This window comes from Heloderma suspectum, chromosome 1 (genome assembly GCF_057233095.1).
Source record: "Heloderma suspectum isolate Gila_16-S chromosome 1, 16-S_ref, whole genome shotgun sequence".
Lineage (NCBI taxonomy): Eukaryota > Metazoa > Chordata > Lepidosauria > Squamata > Helodermatidae > Heloderma > Heloderma suspectum.
The window spans coordinates 414,591,377-414,609,665 of record NC_139458.1 but is presented as its reverse complement, the minus strand read 5'-3'; the positions used below and the strand labels follow the sequence as shown (position 1 = coordinate 414,609,665).

The 18,289-nt window shown below is 44.6% G+C and overlaps 2 protein-coding genes across 2 annotated transcripts in view; both read left to right on the top strand.

The window, feature by feature from the left end:
• Nucleotides 1–3,503, top strand: part of LOC146360183 (neuronal PAS domain-containing protein 4-like) — a 46,548-nt gene extending 43,045 nt beyond the window's left edge. The window contains exons 11-12 of the mRNA XM_084822363.1: nucleotides 577–1,550; nucleotides 3,096–3,503. Of these exons, the coding sequence (XP_084678489.1) occupies nucleotides 577–1,550; nucleotides 3,096–3,127 (1,006 nt within the window). The 3' untranslated portion in view covers nucleotides 3,128–3,503. The remainder of the gene's footprint in view (nucleotides 1–576; nucleotides 1,551–3,095) is intronic.
• A 157-nt stretch (nucleotides 3,504–3,660) lies between these two features.
• RRP36 (ribosomal RNA processing 36) overlaps nucleotides 3,661–18,289 on the top strand; it is a 37,669-nt gene continuing 23,040 nt past the window's right edge. The window contains exons 1-2 of the mRNA XM_084829051.1: nucleotides 3,661–3,811; nucleotides 7,860–8,335. Of these exons, the coding sequence (XP_084685177.1) occupies nucleotides 7,903–8,335 (433 nt within the window). The 5' untranslated portion in view covers nucleotides 3,661–3,811; nucleotides 7,860–7,902. The remainder of the gene's footprint in view (nucleotides 3,812–7,859; nucleotides 8,336–18,289) is intronic.

Genomic DNA, 18,289 nt, shown 5'->3' with positions numbered 1-18,289 from the left:
AAAGGGGAAATACAAAGGGACGAAATGGCCATTTCAATAGCAAGCACAGAAAATGCAGCGTTTTCCTCATTCTCAGATAACCTGGGAAGAGAGAGGGGAAGTTGTGAGATAGCAACAGGAGAGCAGCAGCATCATTTAAAGCTCCCGTGAAAACCCGTGATTAAAGAAGAACGATCCTGCTAAACAACCAAGGTGTGAAGAGAGCCTATGACAGCTAAACCAGTTTGAAGCCTTCTTTACCGGTGATGCTTGCATTTTGCTTTGGCATTTAGTCTGTCTAAACACACCTCATGTCCTATATCTGCAATTTGAATTGGCTCCAATGTACACTGGTTTTACAAATGGCTTCTTCAGTTTTCTGTACTACAGTATTTCCAAGTGATATGTTCTACCCTAAAAGGTGTTCTTAGGATCTTCCACAACCTTGTAGTTCACTTGTGCCCTCAACACTTTGGTTAGACTACACTGGTATGGGAAGCCCAAGTTTGTTACAAGTGCCAATGTCAGTAACTCTTGTATTGGTATGAGTTCAGGTGCTTGTTCTAGTCCACACTTGACTATTTGTATTCCCCACAGGGAGGAAGAAGCCCTCTATATCCAGAGTCAAGACCCCCAGCACGGAGCTGTTTCGCCAACCACCCCAGATCTAAGATACTGCCCTGGAGATATACAGCAGCAGACAAAGCCAAATGAAGTCAGCCTTTTCTGTCAAGAACCAGCATCAGCCAAAGTCAGGGCACTCAAGTACAATCCCTCCCAACTTCTTGATACTTCTGAAGAAGAGAAGATGCTCCCTGCTTCCCTCCAGCCTCCATTTCCAAATAGGTTGCCTGTCCCTAGCATGAGGGCCGATGCAGCCACCCTGCAGTCCTCTCAAGAAACCAGATTTCCCTTCTTCCCTGCTGGCTGGCACAAGAGTCCCTCCTGCCCAGGCAGAGTGGACAGGCTGTCCCCATTGAGCCCTTGTGCTCTCTGTTTCCCAGAAAGTGCATTCTGCCCTGAGAGTAGCCCTTCTGTAGACTTTTCTTCATTATGTGAAGAGAGACCACCCACAGGAATGTTCCCAACAGTGGGTTCAAGTCCTGATCCAGACAGATGGGCCATCAGTGTGCTGGCTGAACAAATCCATTCTTTGGCTGAAATTTTCTCTCAGTATGCAAAGCAAACACCCCAGGAGCCTCCCAGCATCCCTCTGTGGCCTGGACGACCTGCTGAGGACATCAGTATGGTACCTAGACAGTGCTGGGGGATTAATGAAACTCCGGATTTCCCTGAGGAACTCTCTGTGGATGAAGAAATCATCACCAACATCTTAAACGACATCCTAGACCATGATAGCCTAAATCAATCCACTTCTGAGCTGGGACCAGCAGGCAATTTTCATGTGTCAAACACCGAGTCTCAGCTTTCTCTACTCCAGGCACCCCTATCAGAAACAACTCTTTGCCTTGAGCAGTGCCTTTTCCTGCAGCCTTTGTCTTCCTCTTCATCATCTGATTCCCATGTACCCAATTCCCAGTGGGATGGGAATTTCCATACACTTCAGCAAGGTACTCTTCCTTCATCATAATGCTGCAGTTTGTAACCTACAAAGCCAGAGGCCAGCGTGATCCTGCATTGGCTTCAACTTAGATTTGATTCTTATGTCCATAAACCACATGGATTTTCAGCATGTGAAAAAAAATTCTAGTGTTCAATTGTATAAGCTCGGAGCTACAATGACCCAGGCAGCTCAGAAATAGCGCATATCTGGAGTTTACAACTAGTTCTCCATGTAGTTAGAAATACCAACAATACATTTTATAGCTGCTGCTGCATGATTCACTCATGTATGAATCCATACTGAGAATAAGGGTTCATGGGAGAGCTTCCTGGAGCCCCATAATAGCTGCAGTGGGCTAAAAATAGTGCCGATATATTTATACAGTCAAGACTTGGCTGGTGATCTCTCCTACCCTGCAAACCATCATCTTCACTCAATTCAATTTGAAGGCTTAACAAAAAAAATGTGTAGCAGGGGGGAGGGGATAGGGGTGAACATTATTTTACTAGAGGAAACATGCATCATCAAAGATTAGACATATACACTGGAGGAAAAAATGGGATCCTTTTTTTCTCCTCAGAGAAGGCAATTCCATCATTTACACTGTGAAGTTGGTATATGTCTTAGAAAGCAACTCTTGCCCTATACCCAAGATGAGGGTTTGTCAGATGACAGTTCTAAAAGGTACACAAGATACCAGCCTTATAAGGCTCCGTGGGATCTTCTGTCTGTGAGCATTAAATGGGGGCTCTGTGGAGGTAATGCGGCACTTCACAAATAACTGTGCTTAGGAGAACACTGTACACCAATTAGTAGGGGCTCATTTTTTAAATGATTACAAGTGAACTCCATACAAAGGACTTGGTCACAGCAATGCAGAAATTGCTGATACGCCAGAGCTTGATTTATGAGGGGAAAGGTAGAGGGCCTTTAATGAAATCCACAAGCTCCACACTCTTCCGCCCCCCCCCCCCCATTTTAGCCAAATCTTGCCACCTCTGTAGCCTTCTAAAAATAGGAGCTAAGCTGGGGTTTCCAGGGCCCACGGATACCTTTTTTGATACCCATCAAGCTCCCTGCCCCACCAGATTTTTATTTTATTAAGATGTTTAAAATTATTTGATTCTTATTGGGAGGCTGACATGCTTCAAAATGAAGTGCTGCCCTCCAGCACCATCCTTGTTTGCATTCAAAAGAGTGTATTTTTGTTTTGGAGCTCAGAACCCACCTCTGCCTTGCCATTAGGTTGTTGGGCACATTACTGTTCTAGTCTCAACAACCTGTCTTCTGGGAAATGGGTGTTTTGTAACCAGCTATGCCCACCTTGGCAGCCATTTTATGAATGGGCAAGCCCCACCCCTATGGAAGCCATTTTGTGACAGCACCCATGACATTGTCGCAAAATTCCAAATGTGCCCCTTGACCCAAAAGGTTGGGGACCCCTGACCTTAAGGGGCCATTGCAGAAGGGGACAAGCCCCCTGTGGACCCCCTGTCATTTGAGCACCGCCTGACACTGTGTTTAACTCCTGCATTCTTTCCTCCTCCCACAGGTGTCTTTCCTGAAGAGGCCACGTTCTGCTGAACCTGCTCTTGCCCCAGCGATTCCAGAGCCAACTGTATGCATGTCTCATATGCAAGTCAGTTGAAGTGACTTCAGAGGCATGATCAGAAACACACGTGTTGACAAATAAATGGGAGGGACAAAAGTCTTCACTAGCTGCCTGTTTCCTCCCATGGCCAGGGATCAGTCCATACAGAAAGATGCTCCATGCTCGCCTAGGAACCTGAATCCTTTCCCTGCCTATTGGTGGAGGCAGGGTGGTGGAGGCAGGAAAAGTGGCGACTTCGGAGCGTCGACTGTTGAAGAGGAGCAGCCTGCAGGGGGCGCTGCAGCGATGTTCTTATCGGAGGAGCGGGCTCACCCTGGCGCTTACAAATAAAAACAAAACTCACCACCCATCTCTGGCCCGTCTCTGTTGCTTGTGACGTAACCAGGGGGCGGGCACTAGGGCAGCTTCGTTCCTCCGGGGACGCTCCCTTGCCACTCCCGCCCAGCTAGAAACGTGGTCTCCGCGCGCGCATGCGCCGCTGGCCGAGTTGCGCGCCCCGCCCTTTGTGACTCCCGCGAGCTCAGCCCCGTTGCCTGGAAACGGGAAGGACCCGCGGCGGCGCGGCCTACAAGCCGAGTAGTGCGTGGAGGCCGCCCCAGGGAAAGGGACCGAGTGTTGCCGTGTGGGGATGAGCGTGGGCAACGCGTCAGCAACAGGTAGAACTCGTGTCCGGCGGCAGCCCCGTCAGTTTGCACGCCCTTCGCTAGGCGCCGCCCCTTCCGGCGGGCGACCCCGCTCGCGTTTCCCACCACCGCCACCCCCCACTTCGTTACCCAGGGCTCCGTGACAGCGCGTGGAGGAAAGACAAGGGGCCGATGCTTGTGGGGTCAGAGCTGCGGGTGCCTGGGGATAGTCTCTCGATCTGGCAAGTGCCCTGTAGGATTGCTGCTCGGCTACAGGCCACGGCACCTAAGTGGCACTTCCAGGTTCAGATGCAGTCTACCTTTTGCGTATCAGACCCTGGGAAGGAGAACGATGGTTGGGCTGCTCCTCCCGCCTTCCTGCCCAGCTTATGGGCGACCTCTGCACAGGTGGTCGGATCTTATGGGTAGTACTCGGTATTAGCCCTACTTAGAGTAGACCCGTTGAAATGAATGGGACTTTTAGCGCCATTCATTTCAGTGGGTCTTCTCTAAGTAGGACTAACAGTGGATATTAGCCTATGCCTTTATTCGATGTCTCGTTGATCTATAGCAGCTTTTCCTCGACCTGGTGATCTCCAGAAGTTTTGGGCTTCAGTTCCCATCATCCCCAGGATGATCAAGAATGCTGGGAGTTGTAGTTCAGAATATTCAGAGGGCGCCAGGTTGGGGGAGGCTGATTTATACCTTCCCGTAGAATGGGCACTTCTGTCACCCCAGCCACCATGGTCAAGAATGCTGGGAGTTGTAGTTCAGAATATCCAGAGGGCGCCAGGTTGGGGGAGGCTGATTTATACCTTCCTGTAGAATGGGCACTTCTGTCATACAACCCACCTCACCTTTAGACATTAAAAAAGAAAAGAAAAAGTCTACAGGACACCACTGTGAGAGATCTCTTGTTGTTTTGAGGTTGGGTGTCGTTGATATGGAGGTGACAACCACATCTGTCTTACTATTTGGGTGAGACAGTAGTCCCCTTTAGTCCTTTGCTCCACATGTTCACAAAACATGCGCACTGGTCCTGACCTGCATTCATTGGGTGGAAGAGCTGAAGGGAAGCTGTGCACAGTTGGGACTCCTGATTATGTATGTGCTTGCTAGAAAGAACCTACCTTTTTACAGGCAGCAGCTCTGGGTCTTTAATATCTGCAAAACAGACAGGAATCATGAGATAATCTTTAAAGTTAGTTTCAATTGTCATGAAAGCTGCACATTTTTTTATCTCTGCCTAGAATTAAAGGTATGGAGTCCACCTTTAAAATGTGGCAACCCTAGGCCATCTCCTTATTTTGTGCCATTAAAACATAACTTCAGTCTGGAGTCCTAGAGCTTGGGAAAAGAGACAGTCTTGACGTTGAACTAGAACACCTTGAGTGCCCCTTCCTAACTCTATCCCACCTGACACTCTCTTGAGCAATTATAGATGGTCCTGGTACTGTGTGCCATGTCCCTTTTCCATAAAATTACAATTAGCTCCATGGGTCAGACTCATTCCAACCCAGAAGCACAGAGACCTCTAGAACTGAGAAGACCTGCTTCCATTCCAGAAGGAATGAATATACAGCAGAGAACATAAGAACTGCCTTGTTAGATTCGACCAAAGATCCATCCTGTTCAGGCTCTGAGTAGGTAGATTCCCCATGATGAAGATAACACCCCTCCATTGTTCTGTTCTTCAAGGCCGGCCCTCCCATGAGGCAGGGTGAATCCCCTGCTGAGGCAGCAGATTGTGCCCCCACCTTGGGAGGGCCCATGCCACCACACCAGCCCCCCTTGCCTGCTGCGGCAAATGCTACAGTGGGAGAGTGGCAACCAGGGCTCCTTGTAGGAACAGCCCCCCCCCCCCCCGTTTCTCACTCTGAGCCTTCTCACAAAAGGAGAGATCAAGTGGGTGGGCTCTCTGGAAAGGCCACCTGCCTGCCCACCACTTGATCCTTCACTCTAGCAAAGTCCCCTGAACAAAAGATCAGGTGGATGAGCGGCCTCCCTGGATGGGTAGTCTCTAGGGCCAGCTCACAATGATGTATTGCTGGACACCTTTCTGGTGAGGCCACCCATTTGAACTCTTGTCCGGGGGTCAAGGGGAGGTGGTGTGCTGATGGTGCTGTAGCACCACTGCTGTTGTTCTTGATCATCAGTAGCATAGTGCTCCTGAATGTAGAAATTCCACTCTTAGCTATTCTAGAGAATAGCCATTGAGCTATTATGAGAATTGAATTACTCTGAAACCAGTGGAGGCTGGTGGCTTGGATGTCAGTGGGGTGGTGAATCTGCTCTGGGTTTCAGTCAGAACTCTGAAGGAGATATCCAAGGTGTGAAGGTTCTGACTGAAACCTGGAGTGGATTCACTGCCCAACTGACAATGCCACCAGCCTCCACTGTCTGAAACTGCCCAGCATTGTTCACGTACAAAGGCATCTCAATGTAGTGATGGTGGGAACAGAGGGCTTACGTTTTTGTTCATAGAACAGTTATCCTTACTGTACTTCCCAAAGTCTCTATACCAAACACAAGCCCCTCATGAAACAGATGTCCCTTCCTACACTTCCATTAAAAAAAAAAAAGCTTAAGTGGTCTTACATGCAGTTATGAATTGAACTTTGGAGGTGTATTTTGAAGCATTCCAAAGGCTAATCGTGATGGTGCAGGGTCCCCAGCTGAATGGAGATTTTGGCATTCAGCCAAAAGCAGTTGCAGCCTGTCTGTTCAGGACATAAGGAGGTTGGGGTTGGAGAGGGAAGGGTAAGGCCAGCATGCCTAACCCCGTATCCCCTTCATGATTAGACCTTTGAATGCCTGAAGAGGGCTATAGACAAGCAGGTAGTGGTGGATGAGGAATGGACCATGGGAAAGCCGGGATTGAGCTAGATTTATTGCAGGGGGGTGGGTCGTAGCCACTTGGGAGCACGTCTTTGTATACTGGCCTCCCCCTCCCCTCTTTAAGTAGGGCTGAGATGTATGCTCTAAACAAAGGTGGGGAAGCTGTGGACCTCAAGATGTTGTTGGACTCCAACTCCCATTACCCCAGACCATTAGCCATGCTGGCTGGGTCTGATGGGAGTTGGAGTCCAACAACATCTGGAGGGTCACAGGTTCCCCATTCCTGCTAAAAAGGCACCAAACAAGTAGCTGTGTTATTTGCTGCAAAAACTTTTAGGCTGCAGCCCTCCAAAGTTTGTTAAAATTAATTTATCAATCTTGAATTTGCCATAGGACTCTGTTGCTTTTTACTATTGAGGAGGTGCTGAAAAATAGTCAAATAGCACTTTTCCTAGGATTAAACAGCAAAACCATATCTTGCAGTCTTACACTGCAGTTCTCAACATGCTTAACCATTGAAGATTGTAGGACTTACTTCCAAATAAACATGCATAGGATTGCACTATAAATGCTGGGCCAGACCTAGAACGAGCGGGTTGGGATTAGGCCTCGTATGTTGAATATCAAAGGCTTTTCCTGCACAGAACTTTGAGGGGAACATGAGAGACCCTGGAAGAACTGAGCAAGAGTTGTCCTTCAAGCCCCTAAAGTTTTTCTGTCTGTTCTACTGAGTTCCATTCCAAGGAAAGTAACCTTTAATGAGTCATCACTTTAGAACATAATGGAAGGCATGTATACACCCACCCAACTTCATAAAGCACCAAACAGCAGACAGCATCCATGTTTAAGATGTAATTTGTAGAGGCCTGATGATGAACTAGATGCCTCCTCACTGCCAGCTTGTTAGAACATTATAGAATAAAGGGATACACAACTCCATATCTCTTGTCTGTAATGAAATGAGAGTCCTGATACCAAGACTCTGCCTTAAGAGTTGTAACCAATGGTACATATGTCCCTCATACCCACCCCCTATATACACACAATCAGTGCCATAGTTCCCTCTCAGAAAATAAGGCAAACCCCCAGGTTTGCAAAGTGACTTTTGGTGCAGCTGTTTCTGGTCCTGACCTGTGCACAAGTTGGCATGCAAGCTAGGAAATAGCACTAGATCGTAAGTCACAATTTCTAGGACATCTTGAATTACAATGAGATGGAGGTCTAATAGTAGCTTCTCTTTCAGTTTGAGGCAACTGAGTTGAAACAAAAAAAATACTGAAAGCCTTATGAAGCAGCTGCGTGGGAATAAAGCTGGGGGCCATCCCCGAAAGAAGCGTTCCTCCTCTGGTAAAGACAGTATTGCCCCAACGGTACAGACGTCAGATGACAGTAGGCAGATCAGCATCCTGAATCCAAAACTGTTGGCTCAAAAGCGACCACTGCAAGGTTTGAGCAGTATGGGAGACAGCACTGCAGGAAGCTCTGATGATGCCAAAAGACCAAAGCTCTTGCCTGAAGTGAGTTCTCCTGGCCAGGAATCTGAAGATGAGGAGTTGGATGACAGTGATTATGAGAGAGTAGAGAGTGATAATGATGTCAGTGATGATACAAATAGTGATGACAATGATGATGAAACTGAAAGTGATGCCTCAGAAAGTAGTAATGAAGATCCTGAGGAAACAACAAGCCAGCCTTCTTCAAGGCCTGATATAACAAAAGGTAAACATTGATTGCCTGGAAAAATTCAATAAATTGTGCATCTCTGCGTCACCTATCAGCAGTTCTGAGCTTTTCTTTCTCCGGTGGCTTCTTCGAATTAACCATCTTGGATATGGGTGTCAGTAACCATTAATATCCATTATGACCATCATTCAGTTGTGCTTCTGACACAGCTCTGTTCATTGCTTAACTGTCTTACACAATTGCCTTCTATTGTGGATGGCTGGGGAATGCTGGGAGTTGTAGGACTTTTCTCTGTTTAAATGTGCATAGGATTGCAGCCTTAAATGCTCAATATTTTGAGTGGCCAGACTACTTTGCAAGCATGATCTCAGCAATCTTTACAACAACAGTCAAGGCAGATCAGTATTATCTCCCTGTGGCAGACTGGGGATAGGGGGAAAGAGGCTGAGAGAATTGTGGTTTGCATAATGTCACTCAGTGTGTTCATTGCTAAAGTGAGATTGGAACTGGGAATTACCCGGTTTCACATACTGTGCCACTGGCCTAAACCAGCTCTCATTTGGGGCCAAGTCAGCAGTGCATGGCCTCAGTGTGTAACTGGTAAGAATCTCTAATGTGGGTTAGTCTTTAGGTTGGGTGTTGTCCTATGTCTTTTCGTGGTGGTAGTCTCCTAATAGAGATCTTGTTGGTCTCATCAGCTAAATTGTTTGAACTCTGCTTTTTCCTTGCATTACATGAATCTAATGAAATGGGCTGTAGTCTACAGGATCTTATGCCATAATAGGTTTGTTGGTCTTTAAAGTGCCACAAAAATCTTTGCTGTTTTTGCTCCAACAAGCTAACACAGTTACCCCTCTGGAAACAGTGATACTGACATAGTCATCTGAAATAGTTTGCCACTGGTTTGAGGCCAGAAATATGTCATGTTTGTTGATATACCTCCCCAGAAATTGGGGTGAAGTGTAGAAGATTCAAAGACATGGGGACTGGGTAATAAAAGAGAATTGGGATACAAATGTTGGTGCTGAAAATGAGTATTTTTTGTGTGAGTCATGTTGACTGCCGCAGTAAGCAACTGAATCTTATAATAAATCAGCTTAGTTACCATATAAAAGCCAAGTTTGCCTCTTGGTAATTGTGCAGATTTCCTTTCTTTGTCAGGTCTGTTGAGAATTGACGGTAGTCTGGAGTCTTAAATGTATGCTCCAGCCTTCAGCTAAAACTACAGTTTGGTCTCTTCCACAGAATGAACTTATGGCATTGTGGAACTGTCAGTAAGTAACAGCCTAGAGCATTAATAAAGAATAAATGATGCCACTCAAACGTTTTTTCTGTCTTGAAAATATGCTTCCTAAATGCAATAAGCAACGTGATAAGATATTTGTAAAAGTATTTGAGTGAGACTTCCTAAGGCAGCCTTTTAAGTTGGCATTGGAATTCTTGTTTCAATTCACAAAAACAAGATTTGCTCATAAGAATTAGACTGCAATGAAATATCTCAAAACTATACAGACATTATGAAATTCAAGCAATCTGAATCTTCCCTGCCTGCTTTCCAAAATCATGCGATTAGTTGAAAAGTTGTGCAGTTTGAATATATTCAGATTGTATTTCATTTTTGTTGTTGCCTTTCCTTTTCACTTATCTTGGTTCATGCAGCCATGTGTTTATCACCATTGTGAAGGCCAGAAATGTATTCAAATGATAACAGAGATTCCTTTTATGCTGATGTGCTTCCAAGAGCTACATCTCTAAGAAAAATTCCAGTTATCTCAAAAATCTTAATTTAAAGAAGTTGAGAGTTGGGAATCCTGAGAATGATGCTTTTACATGAATTAAAAATGGCTGATGTACCACAAACAAAGCACAATTATAAATAGCAATGTGGTTAATTGGGAAGGTGTCTAATGAGTTCAGCAGGGACATGGATTAGGACTCATTTAGCATAATAAATGAATCCATAAGAGGGAGCAAAGAGCACTAATGAAATTCAAACATGAAAATAGAGGATGGTGAGAACATAATCAGTTGGCGTACAAATAATAATAGGCGGCTATATGGTGTCACAAAATATGGCCACATACAATTATTCTTTTGCAGGGAATAAATAAACGGGAACAAATTAATTTTAAATGCAGGTCAGGAAGAAAAATGTAGGAGAGAGCAAAGCCAATGCTGTTTTTGTACTCTTTTTCATAGACACACAAACTGCCAAATACAGATGTTGGTTCTGGGGACAAAGAGCAGGGAATGATGGGTTTGGACAATTGGGGAATTGTCAAAGCCATCATAGCGTATTTTCCCACCCTGCACATGCTACGTCATGAACCATAATTACCCTCGCCAGTACGGTTTGTCATGTTGTCCAAACCCAACGAGGGTGCTCATTGGGTGGGTTTACAAACTATCCCACAACTCATGGCATGTTCTGGGATTGTGGGGTGGTTTATAACCCACTCCTACCATGCACCCTTGCCAGGCTTGGACGACATGGCAAACTCTGCCCAGCAAGGGTATTTATGGTGATGACAAGGTGCACGACTGGCATGCATTGGGCAAGAAAATAAGCTACGGTGGCTTATTTTCCTTCGCTGATTGTGAAAACCCAGTCAGATTGTTCCTTAGGCATCCTAACATTGTACTGGCTTGAATCCAATGGTATCTTTCTTCCAGTGGAAGGGAAACTGCTGGTGGAATAGATTTCCCCTCCCTCCTGCAGCCCCTTGTGCATCTTCCCTCAGACCTGTTGCAGAGGCTTGCAGGACCCTCTGGAGCAGATCTAAGGTGGGTGTAAGGGGTTGCATGAGGGAGGAGAGGATGGGGAAGTCCTGTTGTGCAAGCAGAGGTCTGCTCACATGATGTTGGATTGAGGCTGTTAATATAATATATGTAGTGCCATTGGTGTGCATGGTGGCTTACATGATAACAAAAAGAAGTCAGGTTCCTGCCCAAGGAGCTTACAGTGTGAAATTTGCCATGTGGAGTGGAGGGGAGGGGGCTACAGAAGGATGGGAATAAGATAGAAACAAGGGCAAAATGGAAACGTATGTTCAGTCCAATTACACATACTTAGGGTTAGTTTCAGTAGAAAATGAAGACTACGGGGTTGTTCTGAAGGCTTTGTGGAAAAGATAGGTTTTGAGGAGCGATTTGAAGGAAGAGCGAGAGGTGGCATCATGGAGGTATTTGGGCAGACAGTTCAAGGTAAAAATGGTGGAGCTGATGTAGAGAGCAGGAGATTTTTGGACTGCTGAGTCTGATCGAACTGGAGGAGTGATGAAGGTAATGGCAGTAGAAATGGGAGCACTTGGCTGCTTTCCTGTTTGTGTGAGCCATGCAGTCTTCTTTTCAATGGGACTGTTCACATGACACGACAGCCCACTGTAGGGTATTTAAACCATGGTGAAGCTGCAATGCCGGCAGGGTGTGTGTGGCTGCCATTTTCAATATGTAACCTGCACTTGGGGGTTACGGTGTTGTGTGAACCTGGTGAGCCTGAGTTATATGGGGGTTAAACAACCCTCACATAACTTATGGACTGTTTTAGAGTTATGTGAAGATTGTTTAACTCTCGCATAACCCACACTTGCCAGGTTCGCATGACACAGTATCCCCTAAGTGGGGATTCCATATGTAACCTGGTGCCCGTGGGTGCTGTGGCTCATGGATTAAATAACACACGACAAGCCATGGCACATCATCTGAACCCAGTCACTGTGACTGGGGTGCATGGACTGGCATGCTCCCCAGACCACTACTTGCCTGTCTCACTTGTAGCATCCTGGTGGTGCGGTGGCATATTCTAGGACAACGTGGTTGCTATTTGGATGAAGGGGAGTTGTACAAAGAGAGAGAGAGTTAAGAGGAATATGTTAAATATATGACATATGCAATTGTGTTTTGAATTTGGCTTGCCTGCATTTTTAATCAAAGATCTAAGAATGAAAAGCCCAAGGAAAGGCCTCAGTTATCATAAGACCTATAAAGAGAGTTTGGATTTTTTTAATCACAATTTTATTTTATGGTGGTTATGTAGGGCTTTAATACTCGCCAGGTACTTCAGAGAGATTTCAGTCTATATTAGGCAAATGCTGAGGAATAGAGGAAAAGAGGAAACGGTGTGGGATAGGGCTTAATAATACAAATGAAGATGAGTTATAGTGAGTGAATTCAGATCAGCAATTTGCAAAAAAAGACTTCAGCGAGGAAGAACAGATGGAGCTGCCAACTGAGACAAGCTTTGGAAAGCTACTTGACTATAGTTTGAGCTGAATCTGAATGGAGCACAGTTCCCCACCCCAGCTTCCATGGGAAAAACCTTTGCAAACATGAATGAAATAGAACTGACACAGTGTTCTTTTCTGAACTCTGCAGACAGCATCTGGCGTCTGCTGCTCAAAACTTTGCCGATTTGGGGAGTAGGAATTGGGGTGGATAGGTTTAAATTAAAGCTCTTTAAGCTAACGAGCTGAAAGCCCTGATTTGAGTAATCAATTTTTAATCAACTTTTCCATTTATATTGCACTTGCTTTCTGAAGAAAAGTAGATTTCCATTGGTAAATGTTGCCATTAAGCAAATCGACTTCTTGCAAATTACACAAAAAAATAGTACATCATTTTGCTATTTAGCAAAGTACCCTGTGACTGTATTTGTGTATTTAAAGCAATTAAATACCTTAATATTCTCACGTTCTTATTAATTGCAGTCTTACAGGATGAGCATGCTCACTCAGAAGTCCTATAGAGTATATGACATACTCCTGATAAAATGTGCTTTGGATTCTAGCCTTAAAATGTTCAATAATACTACATTTCGTATTCCTTTTTGTTTGATAGCTTCACATGTCAGATCTTAGTACCTGGCCTTAGGATTAGGAACAGACCTGCTTGGTGGGCCTGACTTTTACTCTTGACTGTTCCAGCTAACAGGTTTGGTCTGGCTGTGCATTTGGGTGGAGCTTGGCTTTGATAGCCTTTTGCCAGTTCTTAGCATCAAATAGCAGGCTCTCCCTCCCTAATGGACTATTGTACTTATTAAATCTGTATTGCACTTCTAACAGCCAAAGAAAGCCAGAATTTAATGTGATTTCAACGAGAGATTCTGGTAATTCCTTTAAAAATTTGGGGGGCACCTTGCCCTTTTCTCTGTTACCAACAATCTTCAATACATAGATACACGATTATATGAAAAAATGGTATAGGCTGATATAGCTGGATACTGACAGCACCTTACTAGTCATCCTGTCTCACCCTTCCAAGCATCTGGGACAGCTGTGGTTCTCTTCATTCTTCTGCTTGGTCCTGTGTTTGATATGACAGAAGTTGGTTGCTATGTTTAATAGTATGAGAAGGCTAACCATGGAGAAATCAGCCTGTAAGGAAGACGATGTATGAGAATAAGTTCATAGAATCATAGAATAGTAGGGTTGGAAGGGGCCTAAAAGACCATTGAGTCCAACACCCTGCTCAATGCAGGAATCCAAGTCAAAGCATCCCTGACAGATGGCTGTCCAGCCTCGTATTGAATGCCTCTGGTGTGGGAGAGCCCACCACCTCCCTAGGTAATTGGTTCCATTGTCGTATTGCTCTAATAATAGTCAGGAAGTTTTTCCTGATGTTCAGCCAGAATCTGGCTCCCTGTAACTTGAGTGCATTATTCCATGTCCTACACTTTGGGATGATCAAGAAGATATCCTGTCCTTCCTCTCTGTGAAAACCTTTCAAGTACTTGAAGAGCACTATCATATCTTCCCTCAGTCTTGTCTTCTCAAGGCTAACCATGCCCAGTCCTTTCGGTCTCTCCTCATATGGCTTTGTTTCCAGTCCCCTGATCATCTTTGTTGCTCTCTTCTGAACCCTCTCCAGTTTGTCTGCATCCTTCCAAAACTGGGCACAGTACTCAAGGTGAGGCCAAACCAGTGCTGAGTAGAGGGGAACCAGTACTTCCCGGGATTTGGAAGCTATGCTTCTATTAATGCAGCCCAAAATAGCATTTGCCTTTTTTGCAGCCACATCACATTATTGGCTCATATTCAGCTTGTTATCTACCACAATTCCAAGATCCTTCTCGCTTGTAGTATTTTTGAGCCAAGTATCCTCCATCTTGTAACTATGCATTTGGTTTCTTTTTCCTAGGTGCCGAACTTGGCATTTATCCCTATTAAATTTCATTCTGTTGTTTTCTGCCCAGCGCTCCAGTCTACCAAGATCACTTTGAATGTTGTTTCTGTGTTCCAGGGTATTAGCTATCTAGGGTCACAACATTTCACACCTTGGATAGCTCCTTTAGACTTCTGACTGGAACCCAGAGCAGATTTCTTGCCCCACTGACATCAGAGCCACCAGCCTCCACTGGATGTATCCAGTGTTAGTCTAATGTAAGTCCTATTCATTTCATTGAGCCTACTCTAAGTAGGACTAACATTGGATACAACCCTGTGAAATTAAGCATGCACGCAAAGTGTGACATGGACATTTGTATGATGTGCATCATCATACAGGGAGGTACATTACTCAGGGAGCCAAGAGAAGCTATACTATTAAGTTTAAGAGAGCAAGCCTGAATGACTGATTAGCAAAGACAGGAACAGCTTTGATGGTGTAGGTGATTTGGGGTGAAAGAGCATGGAGCAAGAGAGCAGGGTAAAGAGCAGAATGTAGGAGGAGAGAAGAAAAAGAAGGGATTAAGCAGTGGGGGAAAAGGAAGCCAAGGCATACATAAAGTACAAAGGCTCTGATGGGGAGGAAATGAAAGAAGGGAGAACAAAAGCATGAAGAAGATGAGGTAGTTTACATTCTTTTGATATAAAATACATTAAATAGAAAATATGTCACAGCTGGCTGCAACCTAATAGCTTGCATAAAACTGTGCTGTGCATTAGAAATTGCTAGAGCAAGTCGGACCAAGCATCCATTTAGACCAGTGCCCTTTCTTTTGAGCCTGAGGGCCATTTTGTACCTGTTTTCAGTAGGAAAAACTGTGCACAGGCTCTTCTTGATCCACATACTTGCAGGGAAAAGAAAACCCTTGCTCTATGCTGCAAATGGTGTCCTTCACGCTATTTTTTCAGTAGGAAACTTTATGTAGCAAAAACATCATGTAGTTGTGTGGTTGCTTTTCCATGTTCCTTCCTTAACCTTGTTAGTCAGATGAGTTGCTGCGGTCTGGAAGTGGATGAGGTTGCATGTTTAACATTGGGATTTCCAATATAGAAGTATTAAGAAATATATATTGTTTCTTAGCACGTCTATCAAAATCCTGATATTGATGGGGATATAGGACTATCCAAGGCACACAATTGGTTTCCATATTCAGCTATGTTTGTAAGATGTGTGTGGAGCCCCCCGTGTTGGAAAGACTTCCACAATTGCATGTGTTGACACAGAAGTATTCCAGGTACAATTCAGAGTGGTGGTGTTAACCTTTTAAATCTCCAAACAGTTTAGGCCCTGGGTATTTGAAGGACTGTCTTCTCCCATATGAACCTGCCTGATCACTAAGATCTGCAACAATGGTGCTTCTTCAGTGGCCCTACCTTCAGAAGTGAGGTGGGTGATGACCATGGAAAGGCCTTATCAGTCATGGCACCCTGTTTTGGAATGCCCTTCCCAGGATGGTAATATTGTTCAGGTGCCACTTTAAACCCGTTCTATTCATCAAGCTTTTCAATTTTGCTCTGTTGCATTCTCCCTTATTCATCTCCCTTTTAAAAAAGCTGTTTTACTGGCTTTGTTTGCTGGTGTGTTCATGATAGTGTGAGGAGTTTCCTATCAAATTTCTGTAGATTGCCCTCCACTGAGGCAATACCTGGACTTGGATGGGAGAGCGTTAATAGCCCGGGCAGTGTGTTTCCAGGGGAACTAAGATGGCTATGTAATAGTTGGAGGGGATGACTCATCTGGGTTCCCCCCCTCTAAGAAGAGGGGATGAGGCAAACTCTGTATGTGAAAAGAACAATAGACTGCAGGTTTTGAGTACAACACAGGAAAAGAGAGCAGAGTTTAGACTCTACAAGCATCTTAGGGTGCTGGCTGTCTCCCTAGACATCTGATGTAGAAACAATGGATTTTGCCTCTCCTTCGTTAGGTTTAAGCTGCATGCCTCCAACTATGCTCAAATGTATAGCAAATATTAGAAAGCTTCAGTAAGCCTCCAGTGATTTCCTTCCAAAGGTATGAAACCGAGGTGACCACTGGGGCCCTGGAACTCCTCACCACTCCCCAGAATTGGAGAGAGTGTAACAATAGTATTATTTTTAGGGCTTTGTGTTTTCTGAATCTTACAACTGTGAGCTGCTTTAAGAACAGGCCAGTCAAAAAGTAGCATATAAATACTTACGGTAGGACTTGGGGAAACACAAGTGGAAGGCGGTAGGCAGAAGATGATTTTCCTTCCCCTTGTCCCCATGGCAGCAAAAGCCTATTTTGAGATTTGGTGGTCCCTGCTGAATGGGTTGGGCTGTGGCGTGGGGAGGAGGGCTGATGGGGAAGGGGGGAATTGCCAAAAATCAGCAGGAGACTCCACCTGATTTTCAACAATTCCTTCCCTTTCCCCTCGCTCCCCCTACATCACAGCCCAGCCCATTCAACAGGGTCCACTGAACCTTGGGAGAGCCTTGGGGGGGGGGGGGCTGATAAGGGGAGGAAACACCTTCTGCCATTGTTTCTCTGGATCCAACCCATAAATATTAGGGGACACAGTTGTGTGACACTTACCACATTTTATTTATTTACTTAATGTATATCTTGTATTTCCTCCAAAACTGGTGCTCAAAGCACAATGGCTGTTCTGTGCAATTTACTAATGAATCTGAGAATGGCTTTTGTGGGGGATATTTTGGAGGTTCTCCATGTGTACCCTGGGGTGGGTTTTTTGGTTTCAAGTTTTAATTTTGCTCACTGTCTTCCTGAATATCTCAATATTGTGATGGTAACTTGCAGTGCTTGACTCGTCTTTTTCTTTCCATTTATTTAGTTAAATCTTCTTTTCCTTTAAGCTAAACAACTCTAATCTCTTCCCACGCGTCTGTCGTCATTTGTCTTTCCCCCCTTTAATTAATTTTAAACAGGGAGAGTTGAACCAAAGATCAGCCTGAGGAATGCTCCATTTATTTATATAATGGCATAGGTTTTCAATTTTATTTTTCATCTCTTTTCTTATGCATCCTTTGTATTTTTGTGACTGCTATTGAATATAGCAGAGAGGGTTTTATTGACTGGACTACAGTAGATCTCTAATCTTTTCCCAGAAGTGTCACAGATAGTTTAGCATCTATTAACTTTAGAGCACTTCAAATTCTTCTTTGTTGTGTGTGGTTCTGAATCTGCCAACATTATTTCTCATTTACTATACTGTTATCTGCTTGCCTAGTTTGCTTAGTTCTTATGGGCATTCCTCACAGTCCCCTTAATCAGGAATAACTTTCTTTAAATGACATGGCAGTATTCTGTTCATTTGCTATGGTATCTCAAGGGCAAATTATGACAGTGCTGAATCATTTTTAAAGTTTTTTCATCTCTGAAAGTTCGTATCCTAGGGTGACACCCCATAGCCACTGGGCCACCTCTTCGGTTTGCCTCCTAGCATCTGATATTCAACAGTACACTAAACCTGGAGGTTTCATTTAGCTGTTCTGTCTATTAGCAGTTGATAGTCCTAACCTCCTGAATGTGTCTGATCCCCTTTTAAAAGCCACACCATTAATAATGTTAGAAATCCGTCATATTCTCTCACCACCACCCCCTGCTCCTCTTTTGGCGGAGGCTATACATGAGCTGAATTTCATGAAGCTGAATGGTGGGAGATAAAAGGAAATACTTCTTATTACCATGCATAGACAAACTATGGAATTAATTACCACAAGACGTAGTTATGGCCACCAACCTGGATGGCTTTAAAAGGGGATTAGACAAATTTGTGGAGGATAAGGCTATCAGTGGCTACTAGTCATGATGCCTATATGCTACCTCCGGTATTGGAGACCTTTTTCC